Source organism: Orycteropus afer, unplaced genomic scaffold, assembly GCF_000298275.1.
Source record: "Orycteropus afer afer isolate SDZICR_OR568_19922 unplaced genomic scaffold, OryAfe1.0 scaffold00061, whole genome shotgun sequence".
Taxonomy (NCBI): Eukaryota; Metazoa; Chordata; class Mammalia; order Tubulidentata; family Orycteropodidae; genus Orycteropus; species Orycteropus afer.
The window spans coordinates 9,186,201-9,204,833 of record NW_006921648.1 but is presented as its reverse complement, the minus strand read 5'-3'; the positions used below and the strand labels follow the sequence as shown (position 1 = coordinate 9,204,833).

The 18,633-nt window shown below is 43.9% G+C and overlaps 1 protein-coding gene across 1 annotated transcript in view; it reads left to right on the top strand.

Moving 5' to 3' along the window:
- GRIN2A (glutamate ionotropic receptor NMDA type subunit 2A) overlaps positions 1-18,633 on the top strand; it is a 538,812-nt gene that overhangs the window by 411,939 nt on the left and 108,240 nt on the right. The window contains exon 5 of the mRNA XM_007939726.1: positions 14,235-14,440. Coding sequence (XP_007937917.1) covers positions 14,235-14,440 — 206 coding nt within the window. The remainder of the gene's footprint in view (positions 1-14,234; positions 14,441-18,633) is intronic.

The window sequence follows — 18,633 nt, the reverse complement described above, 5'->3', positions numbered from 1 at the left end:
CCTGGCTTCTCTCAGCCTTTGCAGCCCAGAGGCCCCTGCATTTTATCCAGACGCGAAGGGGTGGCTATTAACTCGACACCGACAGCTCCTAGTGATGAAATTATCTCTGCTCGGAGAAATACTGGCTGAACATTTCAATATGTAGTCGCTGCCCTTTCACACAACGCTGTCTAGGAGTTAAGGAGCAATAAGCTTTCTGAAAGCATGCTATTCAAATTTTATTAATAAGAACAGATTAAAAAAATCATGACAAAGTTAATTTCCTCCCTTAATACTTCTTTTAGTAAAATCACTTTTCTCCATCAGAGGTCAATTATTTTTTCTGTCCTCAAAACTTCAGTAGACTTGCCAAAAATACTCAATGGTTTATCGCCAAAATACAGCGTATTTTAGAGGTAGAGGATTTTTTTTTTTTTTTTTTTTACTACTCCCACACAGCCTGTTTGGGTAAGTTTGGGATGGCTTTTAAGTACAGAAACAGTATAATAGACTTAGAAACCCTCTGCCCACTCCTTTTTCTTGTGTGTAGGGTGTTTTTGAGGATTCAGATGGTGTTAAGGATGGTGCCTGATACATAATAAGTACCCAGGGCCTGCCAACTTGTACTTTGATAAAACCTCAAACAGTGTCATCATTTTTGACAACTTTCAATTTTCCAAGATTAGTACTTCATACAGTCCCTGTTCCAATTATTAATGGATATTTCCAGGTGGTTCTTCTCATTTTGAGTTGTGCCACATCAGCAAACAGAGGTTTGAAAGTTTTACTCCATCCTCATCATGAAGGTTGAGGATAATCTTACTCCTCTCCCTGATTCTTTGCTCTCAACTCAAGGTCAGGCATGTTCTTCTGTCAGGGCCACCGCCTCCTAATAGTCTCAGGAGAAGTCCCAGGAGAAACTCCCATTGGCTCAGGTTGGGTCACATCCCCTTTCCTGAGTCAGTCTCTGTGAGGAGGGGAATGGAATGTACTGATTCACCAAAGGACAGGTGCCCATTCTTGAAGATGGAAGCAGTGGTGTTCACTGAAGGAAAATCGATACGGTGTCATGAGAAAAAGAGAAATGGATGATCAGCAGGCAAAAACTGCAGGAGGTTCTTTACAGAACCCAGGGGAAAATGTAGAGAAAAGCATGATTTGTGATTAAAATCACAAAAGTAGGAAGAACTGTGCCCACGTCAAAGTTAAGTTAGCATCAAGAAATGCTCTTAGAGAATTGAAACATGAGATACTATTTACTACACTTTTAAATCACCACTTGTCTGTCAATTTGTCATACTGTGGTGGCTTGTGTGTTGCTGTGAGGCTGGAGGCTACGTCACTGGTATTTCAAATACCGGCAGGGTCCCCCGTGGTGGACAGATTTCAGTGGAGCTTACAGACTAAGACACACTCAGAAGGAGGAAGGGGTCATCTGCTTCTCAAACAATTGGCCAGTGAAAACCTTACGAATAGCAGTGAAGCACTGATACATTACTGGAAAACTTTGTGAATAGCCCTGAAACATTTTCCGATATATTGCCAGAAGATGAGCCCCTCAAGTCAGAAGGCACTTAAAATACGACTGGGGAAGAGCTGCCGCCTCAGAGTACAGCCAACCTTAATGATGAGGATGGAGTAAAACTTTCAAAGCTCTGTTTGCTGATGTGGCACGACTCAAAATGAGAAGAAACAGCTGCAAATATCCATTAATAATTGGAACATGGACTGTATGAAGTACGAATCTTGGAAAATTGGAAGTTGTCAAAACTGAAATGGAACACATAAAGATCAATATCCTAGGCATTGTTGTTGTTGTTGTTGTTGTTGTTGTTGTTTGCCGTCGAGTCGGCCCCGACTCATAGCGACCCCTCCTTGGGTTTCCGAGGCAGTATCACTACAGAAGTAGAATTGCCCAACCTTCCTTCCGAGGAGTGGCTGGTGGGTTTGAACCGCCAGCCTTCTGGTTAGCAGTCAAGTGCCTTAGCCACTATGCTACCAGAGCTCCCATCCTAGGCATTAGTGAGCTGAAATGGACTGGTTTTGGCCATTTTGAATCAGACAGCCATATGATCTACTATGCCAGGAATGATAAATTGAAGAAGAATGGTGTGGCATTCATCGTCACAAAGAATATTTCAAGATCTATCCTGAAATACAATGCTGTCAGTGATAGGATAATATCCATATGCCTACAAAGAAGACCGGTTAATATGACTACTGTTCAAATGTACGCACCAACCACTAAAGCCAAAGATGAGGAAATTAAAGATTTTTACCAACTTCTGCAGTCTGAAATTGACCAAACATTCAGTCAGGGTGTGTTGATTATCACTGGTGATTGGAATGCAAAAGTTGGAAAGAAAGAAAAATCACTAGTAGTTGGAAAATATGGCCTTGGTGACAGAAATAATTCCAGAGATCACATGATAGAATTTTGCAGGACCAATGACTTATTCATTGCAAATACCTTTTTACAACAACACAAACAGTGCTATACATGTGGACTTTGCCATATGGAATACACAGGAGTCAGATCGACTACATCTGTGGTGAGAGGCCATGGAGAAGCTCAACATCTTCAGCCAAAACAAGGCCAGGAGCTTACTGTGGGACAGACCATCAACTGCTCATATGCAAGTTCAAGTTGAAGCTGAAGACAATTAAAACAAGTCCACAAGAGCCAAAATATGACCTTGATTATATCCCTCCTAAAGAACAGATTTGATGGATTGAACACCAATAACCAAAAATCAGAGGAATTGTGGGATGATATTAAGAACGTCATCCATGAAGAAAGGAAAAAAAAAAAGAACATCATCCACGAAGAAAGAAAAAGGTCATTAAAAAGACAGGAAAGGAAGAAAAGACCAAAATGGATGTCAGAAGAGACTCTGAAACTTGCCCTTGAGCAGAGAGTAGCTAAAGCAAATGGAAGAAATGACAAGATAAAAGAGCTGAACAGAAGATTTCAAAGATCAGCTCAAAAAGACGAAGTCAATTATCACAATGAAATGTGCAAAGACCTGGAGTTTGAAAACCTAAAGGGAAGAATATGCTTGGCATTTCTCAAGCTGAAAGAAGTGAAGCAGTATATTGACAGAGAACTTCCAGAAATGCAAGCTGGATTCAGAGGAGGACGTGGAACGAGGGCTGTCATTGCTGATGTCAGATGGATCTTGGCTCAAGGCAAAGAATACCAGCAAGATGTTTACTTGTGTTTTAGTGACTATGCAAAGGCATTCAGTTGTGTGGATCATAACAAATTATAGATAATATTGAGAAGAATGGGAATTCCAGAACACTTGATTGTGCTCATGAGGAACCTGTACATAGAGCAGGAGGCTGTCATTTGAACAGAACAAGGGGACACTGCATGGTTTAAAATCAGCAAGGGAGTGCATCAGGGTTGTATCTTTTCATCATATTTATTCCTTCTGTATGATAATCCGAGAAGCTGGACTATATGAAGAAGAATGTGGCATCAGGATTGGAGGGAGACAACAATTTTGCTTGCTGAAAGTGAAGGTGACTTGAAGTACTTACTGATGAAGGTTAAAGACTTCAGTCTGCAGTATGGATTACATCTCAATGTAAAGAAAACAAAATTCCTCACAACTGGACCAATAAGCACATCACAATAAATGGAGAAAAGATTGAAGTTATCAAAGATTTCATATTACTTGGTTCCACAATCAACACCAGTGGAAGCAGCAGTCAAGACATCAGATCATGTATTGCATTGAGCAAATCTGTTGCAAAAGACTTCTTTAAAGTGCTCAAGAGCAAAGGTGTCTCTTTGAAGACTAAGGTGCACCTAACCCAAGCCATAGTATTTTCATTCACCTCCTATGCGTGTGAGAGTTGGACCAATGAATAAGGAAGACCAAAGAAGAGTTGATGCTTTTGAGTTGTGGTGTTGGCAAAGAATGCTGAGAGTACCATGGATTGCCAAAAGAACTAACAAATCAGTTCTGGAAGAAATGCAGCCAGAATGCTCCTTGGAAGCAAGAATACCCAGACTTCGTCTCAACTGCTTTGGTCATGTTTTCAGAAGGGGCCATTCCCTAGAGAAGGATATCATGCTTGGTAAAGTGGAGAGTCAACAAAAAAGGGGAAGGCCCTCAGCAAGATAGATTGACACAGCGACTGCAACGCTGGGCTCAGGTATAGCAAGGATCATGAGGCAGGCACAGGACCAGGCAGTATTTCGTTCTCTTGTACATAGGGTTGCTACGAGTCAGAGCCTACTGGGCGGCACCTAACAACAACAGCAACACACTTTTATTTATTTATTTATTTTTATTTTAAGAGCTTGTTTTACATTCAACGTTACATGTACATTTCGTTTCACTCCCCATTTACCATGCCCAACCCTAACCCAGTCTCCTCCCCTCCCTGCCCAGTAATCCTCCCCCTGTGCCCCTCATAGTTACGCACTCCTGTGTATCCTGCATTTTCTCCATGTGAATGTTGCCCCTCTGGTGCCCTGTGGTCGATTGCTCCAAGGGATGCATTTCCATAGAGTATGTGGGTGCATCACCCTGGGTTGAGTGGTCTGTATGTACATCTTGTTTACTATTGGGATGAGAGCCAGCCTCTGGGAGTGAGCTTTATTCCAGATCCAGAATGTATCCCAGGACCATAGTGTTGGGGGTATCACCAGATTCCATCCGACCAGTAATTCTGGTCATTATTGAATTTTTGGATTTTGTTCCATGTTTTTCCTCCCATTCTATCCAGGATCTCCAGATTTGATCCCCTCCTGAGTGATTGGTGTTGGTAATGGGGCACCATCTAGTTCTCTAGTTCTTCTGGTCTCGAGGTCCATCATGTCCTAGGGCTGATTGCTTTCAAATGCCCCCCCCCCCTTTTTTTTTTTTTTTTGCACTCTTCTTCACTTCTAACAATAGGAGACCATTAGCTGCATCTTACATGGCTAGTTGAAAGCTTTTAAGACCCCAGTCGCTACTCACCAATGTAGGATGAGGAACAAGGCTTTTGTGTATTTTGTTGTGCCAGTTGAGTCTGGTGTCCCCAGTACTATGGTCATGAGATGGTAGATCTGTTGGATCTCTCTCCCACAGAACAACACACTTTTAAAGCTTTTTTAACTGACTTAAACAACAACAAAACAATAACACATAAGCCATACCCTGTGTTGGGCATTCTTCTGGGAGTTTTACATATATTAACTAATTTAGTCCTCTCAGCAATGCTGTGAGTTAAAGCATTATCATCATCCCTGTTTCTAAGATGAGGAAACTGAGGCAAGGAGCCATGAAACAACTTACCCAAGAGACACAGCTGATAATTTGTACAGCTGATAATTGGCTGATCAGTGGTGAGACCAGGTAGTTTGCTGCTGGAGTTCACACTCAGTAAGTCTGCTAGCCTACCTCTCTGAAAATATGTTTGTTATTTTAAATGATAGTCTCTTTTGGATTCAGAAAAATATTTTTTGAAAAAATGAAATTTCAAAACATTTGAGAATTTTTTAGATTTACAGAAAAATTGAAAAGGCAGCATATGGAGTTCTCATATACCCCACATTCCGTTTCTCCTATTATATTAAGCTCTTCCATGTGTATGTGTTTATCACAATTGTTCGTGTTAGTTGCCATCTGATCAGCTCTGACTCATGGCGACTGCCCGGTCCTGTGCCAGCCTCTCAATCCTTGCTCTACCTGAGCCCATTGTTGCAGCACCTGTGTCTATCCATTTTGTTGAGGGCCTTCCCCTTCTTTGCTGACCCTCCACTTTACCAAGCATGATATCCTTCTCCAGGGAATGGTCCCTTCTGACAACATGACCAAAGTAGTTGAGACGAAGTCTGGGTATTCTCGCTTCCAAGGAGCATTCTGGCTGCATTTCTTCCAGAATTGATTTGTTAGTTCTTTTGGCAATCCATGGTACTCTCGGCATTCTTTGCCAACACCACAACTCAAAAGCATCAATTCTTCTTCATATAGTCCGGCTTCTCGGATTATCACAAGGTAGTTGAGATGAAGTCTGGCCATTCACACTTCCAAGGAGCACCATGGTTATACTTCTTCCGGGACAGATTTGTTAGTTCTTTCAGCAGTCCATGGTACTTTCAGTATTCTTCACTAACACCACAACTCAAAAGCATCAACTCTTCTTCAGTCTTCCTTATTCATTGTCCAGCTCTCACATGCATATGAGGCAATTGAGAATATCATGGCTTGGGTTAGGCACACCTTACTCTTCAAAGAGACATCTTTGCTCTTCAGCACTTGAAAGAGATCTTTTGCAGTAGATTTGCCCAGTGCAATACATCATCTGATGTCTTGACTGCTGCTTCCATTGGTGTTGATTGTGGAACCAAGTAATATGAAATCTTTAACTTCAGTCTCTTCTCCATTTATTGGTGATGCTGCTTGTTGGTCCAGTTGTGAGGATTTTTGTTTTCTTTGTGTTGAGATGTAGTCCATACTGCAGACTGAAGTCTTTAATCTTCATTGATAAGTGTTACAAGTCATCCTCACTTTCAGCAAGCAAAATTGTATTGTCTGCATATCACAAGTTGTTAATGAGTCTTCCTCCAATCCTAATGCCTCATTCTTCTTCATATAGTCCAGCTTCTCAGATTATTTGTTCAGCATACAGATTAAATAAGTATGTTGAAAGCATACAACCATGACACATTCCCTTCCTGGTTTTGATGCAGCATCCCCTTGTTCTGTTTGAACAACAGCCATCTGGTCTATGTGCAGGTTCCTCATGAGCACAATCAAGTGTTCTGGAATTCCTATTCTTCTCAATGTTGTCCATAATTTGTTATAATCCACACAATTGAATGCTTTTGCATAGTCAATAAAACACAAGTAAACATCTTTCTGGTTTTCTCTGCTTTGAGGCAAGATCCTTCTGACATCAGCAATGATATCCCTTGTTCCATGTTCTCTTCTGAATCTAGCTTGCATTTCTGGAAGTTCTGTGTCAGTAAACTGCTGCAACCATTTTTGAATTATCTTCAGCAAGATTTTACTTGCATGCGATATTAATGATATTGTTTGATAATTTCCACATTCTGTGGGATCACCTTTCTTTGGAATGGGTACAAATATGGGTCTCTTCCAGTCAGTTGACCAGGTAGTTGTCTTCTGAATTTCTTGGCATAGACGAGTAAGTGCCTCCAGTGCAGCATCCGTTAGTTGAAACATCTCAATGTGTATTCTGTCAATTTCTGTTGCCTTGCTCTTTGCCAGTTCCTTCAGTGCAGCTTTGACTTCTTCCTTTAATACCATGGGTTCTTGTTCATATGCCTCTTCCTGAAATGGATGAACATCAACCAATTCTTTTTGGTACAGTGACTGTGTATTCCTTCCATCTTCTTTTGATGCTTCCTGCATCATTTGATATTTTGCCCATAGAATCTTTCAATATTGCAACTCTAGGCCTGAATTTTTTCTTCAGTTCTTTCAGCTTAAGAAATTCTGAGAATGTTCTTTGCTTTTGGTTTTCTAACTCTACGTCTTTGCACATTTCATGAGAATAATTGACTTTGTCTTCTCGACCTGCTATTTGAAATCTTCTGTTCAGCTCTTTCATCTTGTTATTTCTTCCATTTGCTTTAGCTACTCTCCACTCAAGGGCAAGTTTCAGAGTCTCTTCTGACATCCATTTTGGTCTTTTCTTCCTTTCCTGTCTTTTTAATGACCTTTTTCTTTCTTTATGGATGATGTTCTTGATGTCATCCCACAATTCCTCTGGTTTTCGGTCATTGGTATTCATTACACCAATCTGTTCTTTAGATGGTCTCTAAATTCAGGAGGGATATAATCAAGGTCATATTTTGGCTCTGGTAGCCTTGTGTTAGTTATCTTCAGCTTTGACTTCAGCTTGCATATGAGCAACTGGTGGTCTGTCCCACAGTAAGCTCCTGGCCTTGTTTTGGCTGAAGTTATTCCCCATCCCCTCTTTCCACAGATGTAGTCAATCTGATTGGGTTATGAATATTTTTGGAGAAAGACCACACAAGTGAAGCACCACTCTCATCACATCACATCAAGGGTACCTATCATCAAAACGACTTATTATTGATGTTGACCTTAAGGTAGTATTATTTCTCAGGGTTCTCTACTGTAAAATTCTTTGTTTTTCCCAGCAACAAAAAATTATAATTGTCTTTCTTCACTTATTTAAAAATACATCCTGGGTTTAAATCCAAGTTCTGCCATTCCCAACCCATGTGAACATGAACAAATTACTTAAACTCTCGGTGTATCAGTTTCTTCATCTATGAAATGGAGATACTTCTGGTAGGACCTTATTCATGGGTTATTTTTAGGATTGTATGAGTTAATATTTAAAACAGTCAGAATAGTGAAAACAGACACTTGCTTTTTAATTGTGTCATGTAATCCTTACAGAAGCTCTGTGAGAAGAACAGTATTCTTTCTCTTTGAAATAAGAAGGAACTAAACTTAGGAGCTCTGGTAGCATAGTGGCTAAAGCACTTGCCTGCTAACCAGATGGCTGGCGGTTCAAACCCACCGGCCAGTCCTCGGAAGGAAGGTTGGGCAATCCTACTTCCGTAGTGATACTGCCTCAGAAACCCAAGGAGGGGTCGCTATGAGTCGGGGCCGACTCGACGGCACATAACAACAACAACAACAAACTTCAAAGTGGGGGAGTTGTGGGTGGACCGTGCTCTAGATTTGCACTGACTGATTCCCACTGTGACCCTTGTGATGTGACCCGAACAAGATCCCTGATCTCCTTAAGCCTCAGTGTCCTCGTGATGAAAATGAAGATAATCAGATCTACCTTCTAGAGCTTCTTTGAAGATTGAATCATACAATTCACGAAGAGCTCTTAGCACTGGACCTGGAAAACACCCAATAAATGATAAAGATCAACCTCATCATCATTGTCCAAAGTACCACACTAGGACTTGGACCAGTTAGGATTTGAACTCATGTGGTTAGCTAGAGAATGAAGAAGAGTTAGCAGAAGGCTTTCAGGGAAACCTCAGACTTGGTACCACTGGCTTTCATGTCACATGGAGAATTGCCAGTCAAGTCACTGACTCCACTCTTTCTTCCCCTGTCTTCTTCCTAGACCACAGATCCTTCTTACCCCTTCTTCAGAGATAAGCATTCCGTTAGACTGGGCTCTGCTACCTTTCTCCCACGTGCTAGGCTTCCTCAACATGTTTGTGATCCAGAAGTCAATGCCAAGTGACGAGAATCTACCTTCACCCTCTCCCAGTGATCTATTGACTGCGCTGATTCCAAATCAGGAAAAAGAGTTGGGAGAACAACTTATATCTGTACAGATCTGAAAGACAATACCCACTCTCTCTCTCCTCTGAATTGTAGGCTAAGACCCAACTAATGAGGTCAACTGAGCCTCCAAAGATTTGCAGTCTCAACTGGACCTAAATTCCTGATCTCAGCTTAAGTGCCATGTCCTTGGGGAAGCCTCCCCTCATTTCTATTCTCCTGTAACTCTCTTATGTTAACTTTCCTTTTTTCCCTCTGAGTATGTGTGATACCTTATTTTCATGATTATTTGATTCAAGTCTGTTTTTGTTGTTAGGAGCTGTCAAGTCAATTTTCAACTCAAAGACACCTCATGTGACAAAGTGGAACTTCTCCATGGGGTTTTCTAGGCTTTAATCTTTATAGAAGCAGATCACCAGGTCGTTCTCCCTGGAGCCACCGGGTGGGTTTGAGCCACCAACCTTTAGGTTAGCAGCCAAGCATTTAACCGTTGTGCCACCAGGGCTCTTTGACTCAAGTCTAACTTCTCCATTAGGATAAAAACCCCATGTAAGTAGGAACTTTGTTGCTTACACTATACTCAGTGTAAATATCAGTTACATTGACGTTGAGTGGCAATATTGAGTGGCACCAAGACTGTTTGTCCTCCCCTATCTGGTGTATAAAATCTTGGGCTTGGGGTTTTTGATGTCTATAATGAGATACTGAGGAGGCTGGTTGTGACCCAGTCGACTCTCAGAGAAGGAATAAGAGCCCTTAGGATCTAAGGCAGTGGTTACAGCAGCAGACCAGCTCCTGGTCAAGTTCTTCACGCCCACTTCTTGCCTCCATTCTCCTTGGCTAACCCATGGGCACTTACTTGGACATATTGGGAAGAAGGGAAGGGAACTTGGAGAAGACTTAGGAAGTTGTTGAGCTCTGGGAACTTAAATAGCTTTGCAGAATCTCTCTCCATGAGTCAGCCTCATCCTGGAACTTTCACCTAATTCCTATGGCATGGGCTATGTGATATGGTCAGTGACTACATTATAGCAAATGATAGCATCACCAAAGTTCCTATCAGTTAAAGGGTCATCTGGGGTCATCAGGGACCATGTCTGTGAGGAAGGAAGGGTCTGGAGGCTGTAATATGGTGGTGGTTCTTAGAGGCCATCAAGTTGGCCTCTGATTCATAGCATCCCCAAGCATAAGGAAACAAAATACCACCCAGTCCTGCACCACCCTCTGGTCGGCTGCAGATGGGACCTTTGTGATCCATAACGTTTTCTTTCATTGGCTGATTTTCAGAAGAAGATCACCAAGCCTTTCTTCTTCATCTTTCTTAGTCTGGAAGCTCCACTGAAACTTGTTCAGCACCATAGCAACATGTAAACCTCCACTGACAGATGGGATGCAAATGAAGTGCATTGGCTGGGAATTAAGTAAAGTCTTGGGCGAAAATTGTGCAGCGGACCACCACTGCCCCCATAACAGAGTCCTTGTTATTCAATGTTGTTCAGTGCCATCAAGGCGTCACAACCCCATGTGACAGAGTAGACCTGCCCACAGGGTTTTCTGAGCTGCAGTCTTTACGGGAGCAGATCACTAGGTCTTCTTCTGGGGAGCAGCTGAGTGGGTTCGAACCTCCAGCCTTTTGATTAGCAGCCAAGTGCTTAACTGTCGCATCACTAGGGCTTCTATGACCTGGTTACCACAGATTGAATAATAGAAGCACCATTGACATAGTGAAAAACACATCTGGATTCTGACAGCCCCATGATGCAAGTCTGGGTTCTGCCACTCCCCCCCTCTATGAGTCTGGGCCAGTTACATAACCTCTCTGCACTTGAGTTCTCTGAAATGTAAAGTTACATTCACATTACATAAAAAGGATAATAATCTTACCATGTGGGATTTGTGGGGATTAAACTAAGTGGTGATACCGACCCATTTCCTGACTATGCAGAAGTATATAAAAGTGGCCTTGTTATAATTATAGCATCAAAATGCTGTGACGGAGGTAGGTGCAAAGCTTTCTTTTATGAGGGGAAGCAGGAATAACTTCACAGATAAGATGGCACTGGAGCTATGTCTTAACTGCTGACAGTAACAAACTAACAGCAGCTGTCTTGTGTATTACACACTAGACTCTGTGCTCAATGCTCTCTGTACATCATTAGCTTGGTCCAGCCTCACAGTGGTCCTAGGAGGCATATCGCAGTCCCATCCACAGATGGAGAATGGGAAGCTCGGAGCCTGACTCTCCCTGAGCTCCCCCAGCTACTGGAAAAAGCCAGGATGAGGACCCAGTTCTGTTTGATGCCAAAAGCCATTCTCTTCTCAACAACAACAAATACAATACAATAAAATAACAGAAACTAACCTTAACAGCTTCTGTAGCTGACAACACTGGGGCCAAGATGATGACTGTGCCCGAAGCCATAGGTTCTTCATGTTGAGGTTTAAACACATGGAGCCCTGCTGCCGTCTAAGAAGTTTTCACTCAGAGATGCTAGGGTTTTGAACCGAGGGGAAGCAAGAAGAAGAAAAGGGGCAGGAGATGAAGCCATGCCTCCTTGGCACACTTTTGGTTTTATGATCAAAACAATGAAAATGTTGATGTCAAAACAATCCCTAAAAGTCCATGGTGGGGGAGTGATTTGGAGAAGGACAGTGAGAATGGCTGAACAACTTGAAGAAGGAGGTCAAGGTCACTGAGCTAAACATGGAGGTATAGTTGTTTGGTGTTTTGTTGCGTGTATTTTTACCGCAGTAAACAAAGGATCCCTTAAACAAATAAGTGAAAACCATCTGTCTGCTAAAAAGAAAAGAAAAACCCATGCTCTTACTCCTGAACCGTCCAGCTTCTCCTGGCTGTTGTGTTTGAGTTTTCCAGGAGAAGCAGAAGGAAGAAAGGGGCTGATCCAACATGGCCCCAGAGGAAAAGCTTGGCTCTCTATGTATGTGTTTCCATGTTTGTTATCACTGGTTTGGGCTTTGCCTTGCAGTGTCGCTAACCAATAGTTCCAGAAAGGCAGGAGCGTCATTCCTCTTGTTCCCAGCCTGGGGCCAGCGTATAGTAGGTGTTCCATAAACATATGTTGAATGAATAAAGACCCTGATGGGCTCAACATTCTCCCCAGTCCATGTAACATACCATAGCGTGAGTGGATGGGCATGTTGGCTTAACTAAATTCGTCTACTGCCTGTCCTACCGTATAAATAGAGCTGTCAGCAAAGCTGGACACATCTGTCATGGGCCACTTGAGGTGGTTCTCTAAGAATAGCAAGAATTGTCCAGCCTGGATGATGAGGTCATCTCAGGGGGCCCTGAGTGCTGTCTCTCCTCCCACCCCCCCACCCCTCCCGGTGTCCGATGCGTCTCCACCCTCCTTAAGAGCCTGACCTTCATTCCAGGTGAATTGCATGTTGCAGGAGGGGAGGGGAGTGGTCATGTCAACAGACAAGCCGAGACTCACTGTGTAGCTTTTCAGACGCAGTGTGTTTTTCTTGAGATCAGTATTACAAATACAGCGGTGACCTGTAGGGCCAAGCCATCACCGTTGTTCATGGGAGCGGGAGGAGGAAGACGGAAGTGCCACGCGGGAGCAGCTCTCTCCCTGTGTGGGTGTGAATAATGCCAATAAGCTGTCAAATGAAATTAAGGTCCAAAACATACAGCCTTGCATTTGATTCCACTAAGATGCCGACGCTGCTCAGAGGGGGCACGATCGATCCTGTTTGGACAGGTCTTGATGTACGCTAAGCAGTAAAACTCTCCCTCTGTGCAGGGTTAGGAAAAGTTCCCTGAATTTACAGCTTCAGTGGGAGCCTGTCTGGGATTCAGCGGACACCTCTGTTTCCTGGCCAGCTTTGTCCTGTGTTATCTTTCCCCTAGCCCTCAATTTCTTCTCACTTTTCCACTTCAGCTTTCTCTCCTTTGTTGCTCCTTTTTTTCCCCTTTCTTATCCCATTGTTAATGTTCTTCCATTTTGCTTTCTTCTTTCCTTAAAAACATGGTAGGCCATCAATTTGATTCCAACTCACAGCAACCCTATGTAACACAGTAGAACCACCCCGGAGGGCTCCTGGGCTGTAATCTCTGTGGACGCAGATTGCCAAGTCTTTGTCCCACACGGCCACTGGCTGGGTTCCAACTGCTACATTCACGTTCTCAGCTGAGCGCTTAACCACTGTGCCACCAGGACTGCTGAAGAAGAACGTGGGGTCCCCACTATGTGGCAGACCCTGCTGAAGGCTTTTCATGTATTGTCTTATTCAGTTCCACAGCATCCTTCTACTGAAGGTGGAATTGTGCCTGTTTTTCAGATAAAAAAAGAGAAATGGATGATGGTTAAGGGCTCGCTGATGCAGAGGTAGGGATTCAACAACCCAGACCTTCCCGATTCCAGAAGCACATGCCGTATCCGTAATGGAAGCTGGTCTCAACCTGGCTGGACAGTGGGATCACCTGGGAGCTCCGACAGCACCTGGGCTTGGACCCCAGCCCCTGAGGCACATGTATTTAGTCTGGAGAGGGGCCTTGCTGGTTTTCTTGGTACCTAAGCAGATGCCCTTAGGAGATCTGGTTAAAGCATTCAGCTGCTAACCAAAGAGTCAGTGGGTTGAATCCACCAGATACTCTGTGGGAAAGAAATGAGGCAGTCTGCTTCCATAAAGACTTTCCTTGGAAACCCTTTAGGACAGTTCTACTCTTTTCCTATGGGTCACTATGAGTTGGAATCAAAATCAACAGCAATGGTTTGGTTTGAGCTTTGCTTCTGTAAAGATTTATAGCCTTAGAAACCCTGTGGAGTGGTTCTACTCTGTCCCTATAGGTCCCTATGAGTTAGAATTGTCTCAATTGCGGTTTTTTTTTTTTTTTTTTTTTTTTTTTTTTTTTAAGCAGATGCCCTTAAAATAGCTGGGTTTCTTCTTCTCCCAGGCCTCTTCTGGTGAAAGGTTGCCGCTGTGGATGTCAGAGGTGCATGAAAACACCAGTGTGTCTCTGTCTTTGTACTGCAGGTAGGCAAGTGGGAGAACCAGACTCTGAGCCTGAGGCATGCCGTGTGGCCGAGGTACAAGTCCTTCTCGGACTGTGAGCCAGACGACAACCATCTGAGCATCGTCACCCTGGAGGAGGCACCCTTTGTCATCGTGGAAGACATCGACCCGCTGACTGAGACATGTGTGAGGAACACGGTGCCATGCCGGAAGTTTGTCAAAATCAAGTGAGTGTCAATCAAGGGAATGCTGTTCATGGAGTGTTCCCATCCTTTTAACTCACATATGTCATTGATAATATCTGTAACATAAGAGTAAAATGTAATATAAGACACGAACCTTTAGGGGAGTGCAGATGGTTAAGCATGCAACTGTTGGTAAAAGGTTGAAGGTTCAAATCTGTCCAGAGGTACGTCCGAAGACAGACCTGGTGATCTGCTGCTGAAAGGTTGGAGCCTTGAAAACCCTATGGACACGTTCTACTCAGCACACATGGAGTTGGCATGAGTCGAAATGGACTTGCCCTACAAGTCAGTTTGCCCAGTTCTACCATGACACACGTAAGGCCACTATGACTTGGGTTGAGAAGATGGCAAATTTTTTCTCTTTTAATTTTTAAATATTCTGATTGCTTCCTTGTTCAGTGACAGCAATGTTGTTACAATGAAAGAAAGAAAGAGTTCATATTTTCTATCAGAGTCTCCAATGAAGGGTTCTTCTTAATCCACAAGTCCTTCAGGGATGCTTAGAGCATAAAGGACAAGTCCAAGACCCAGGTCCTAATGCATTTCCTAATGCAAACATAAGCAAACATACTACCCCTGTGGGACACTTAGGAGGCCTGGTGACACAGTGAGTGGTTAAGTATTTGGCCGTTAACCAAGGGTCAGTAGTTCAAACCCACCAGCTACTATATGGAAGAAAGATGAGGCAGTATGCTTCCATAACGATTTACAACCTTGGAAACCCTATGAAACAGCTCTACTCTGTCCTATAAGGTTGCTATAAGGCAGAATCAACTCAGTGACAACAGGTACAGGTGGGATATTCACAAAAAGAAAGTCCCACAAATGCATGGAAATCTACCTTTTTTTTTATGGCAGAAGGACTGTTTCCTGATCACCTTCTTTGATCTGGCTAATTCTTACTTGTCCTTTAAGTTTTAGCCACTGCATCCTCAAGTTGGGTACCAAAAAAAAAACCAAACCCACTGCCATCGAGTTGGATCCAACTCATAGCGACCCCTCCTTGGGTTTCTGAGGCAGTATCTCTACAGAAGTAGATTGCCCAACCTTCCTTCCGAAAAGTGGCTGGTGGGTTTGAACCGCCAGCCTTCTAGTTAGCAGTCAAATGCCTTAGACACTACACCACCAGAGCTCCCACAAGTTTGTTAAAATCACCCTCTTCTTTGAAGTTGAAATTATGAATAGATCTTTTATTTAAAAAAAACAGATAAGCATTTAGCACAGTTTATATGTTGGGTACAGCACTAGCCATTGGGCCACATCACTGAATGAGATAGACAAGGACCTTGCAGTCACAAAACACACACAGTTGAAGAGCAGTGAATCTAATGAAGGGACAGGACATCTCCACCTTGTGATAAACTTGTGAAGGAAATAAACGAGGTGGTGTGCTAGAGGGTAACTTGGGGTGTAGGGGGCTACTTTGGTCCACACGGGCCTGTGGTAAGAAACAAAGGATGAGAAGGGGCCAGACAGGTGGAGAACTTGGGGAGGAATCTTCCAGTAGAGGGAACAGTAGGTGCTAAGGCCCTTGGCAAGTCTGGCAGCCAGAAGGGAGCCTAGTACAGCGCAGACATGAGCCAGAAGGAGGCCGGGAGGGGATGGCGCTGGCAGGGAGGAGCCTGGAAGGGATGGTGTGGGAAGATCGTCAGAGGGGGTCCTTACCTGGTGACTTCTTTGAGCAGAGCTTAGTGAGATGAAGAAGGCAGGGTGGGCCAGCACAAAGCAAGGAGTGGAACTCCGGTGGTTCTTGCTGTTAGGAACCGCCGAGTCGCCGACCCCTTCTGTAACAGAACGAGGCATACCCAGTTCTGCACCATCTTCACAGTTGTTTCTGTGTTTGAGCCATAACCTCTGTAGAGCACCTCCTTTAACATATCAATTGTCCATCGAGTCAGCTCTGACTCATGGCGAAACCATGTGTGTCACAGGGGGAACATGCCCCTTAGGGTTTCCAGTGACTGATTTTTTGGAAGCAAATCACCAGGCCTTTCTGCCAAGCACCTCTGGTCAGACTTGAACACATTACCCTTTATACTTCTGTGTTGTTGTCATGTGCCAACTCACAGCAGTCCTAGAGGACAGAGCGGAACTGCCCCGTAGGATTTCGTAGACGGAAATCTTCACAGAAGCACATCACCAGGTCTTTTCTCTGACAGAGCAGCCGGTGGGTTTAAGCCACCGATCCCTCAGTGGGCAGCTGAGTGGTTGAAGATTGTGCCAGCAGGACGTCTGCTTATCCTTACTTACACTGATAATTCTACGGGGCCAGTCGAGCAGGGCCTCCCATGCTTCCCGATCAGTGATAATCAATAACAAAAATCAGAAGCCTTGCAGCAGAAACCAAGTAGGTCATCACATCCAGAGCCACATTTGTATGAAGAAAATGAACCAAAATAACTTGCTTTCTTTAGAAGAACTGGCTCTTCTACTCGAGGATATAAACAGCGCGTAGGCTCAAATTCACGATTTTGGTTCCAGTGAGGAAGTGGAGGCTCACGGTGTCCTTTTGCCCATTTGAGGGCAAGAGACATCTATGGACATTTCCATGATAATCAGTCTTTGACCGATAGAAAATAGCTGAGGCCCCCAAATCCCACACAGGCTCGGGCAATTGTGTTTCTTGAAAGTACAAGCTTTGGGGCACGTTGATTGGTTCCAAGAAAGATTTCTGTTGGACATCGTGACTGTCTTTGTTTTATGGACCATGTTCTTCCAGGGAAGACTCTGTGTCTCTGAGAGCCCAGAAATGAACTGAGAAATCAGACTTTTCATCTCGCCTGTTAGCTGGCTGTTAAAGTGTGGAGAGAAAGTTCAGGAAAAATTATCTGGGCTCATGTGTTGGGAGAAATGGCCATGCTGTCAGTTAAAACCCAAAGCTGTCACATCACTGGTGGGATGAGAGGAAATTTCTTTTTAATCGCTATGTGACAGCCGCTCTGCTGGGTTTCACTGAATCTTTCTGACTACCCACCAGGTACGAGTCAGCCCTCTTGGTTCAACAAAGCTCCGTGAGCCAGGAGACTTGTCTGAGTTGAGGTTTCCTGGTTGTTGGCACAGACCCAAGATCTGAACCTAGCTCTGGGTGCCTCTCATGGCCATGACCCCACTGGGAAGCCGTGGACCCAGTAGACTGGATGAGTTATGGGACCCTCTTCCTGTGTTTGCTTTTATGAGTGTCTCTTTGCTTTGAGTGATGGTGGGGAGCTAAAAGAGAGTGCTCGAGGGTCATTTTCAGATGTCCGAGTAGTTAAGGGAACCCTGGTGGCACAGTGGTTAAGTGCTTGGCTGCTAACTGAGAAGTCAGTGGTTCAAACCCACCAGTGGCTCTGTGGGAGAAAGACTTGGCATTCTACTCTCGTAAATATTACAGCCTTAGAAACCTAATGGGTCAGTGCTCCTCTGTCCTATAGGGTCACTGTGAGTTGGAATTGACTCATTGGCAACAGATTTTGTTTTTGATGTAGTTAAGTTGTGCACCACCCTTTCCCCCCACACAAGGGCTGTGATAGGAACTAACAGATGTTGCCAATTACAAGCTGGTCTATGTTTCCTTAATCCCTACAATAATATCAACTATTGCATCTCTCTGACATCTTTTTTGACTGTGTCTTTCACGCCTAATTCCTTGTCTTGCACAATGTAGGTTCTTGATGGGTGTTTGTCAGGTGAAAATGCCTTGGTGACCATCTGCACATAGAAATATTGGTGTCTGGGAGGTGGAGACAGTTAACCCATAAGCTGGCTGAAGTTCCCAGTGAGGTCAAAGAATGCTCTATATGCCTGTGACTCCGACTCTGAAGCCTGGGACGTTCCTAACCTCTGTCCAAATTCTCCCAGGAATCTTGACCCGGATGAAAGAAGAGACTGTGATAGGAGAAGGGAGGGAGCAGAAAGCGAGGGAGGGACACGTGGACAAAGGGGAAGCAGCATCGCTGTCTTCATTACTGCATCCCTCCTAACCTGCCCCTGACCTTTGCTCATCCACCCTGAGGCTTTGGCTAGGACCACCCTCTCTTTCCAGCCTGGAGGCTGGGTATCTGCTCTAAGCCCACCACCCTCAGTTTGAGGGATGTAGGAGGCCACCTCAGTACATATTTACATATGATGGTTGCTGGCTTATACCTGGGGGGTAAAGATTATAACGTCATCTCCCACACTCACTGATGTCCACA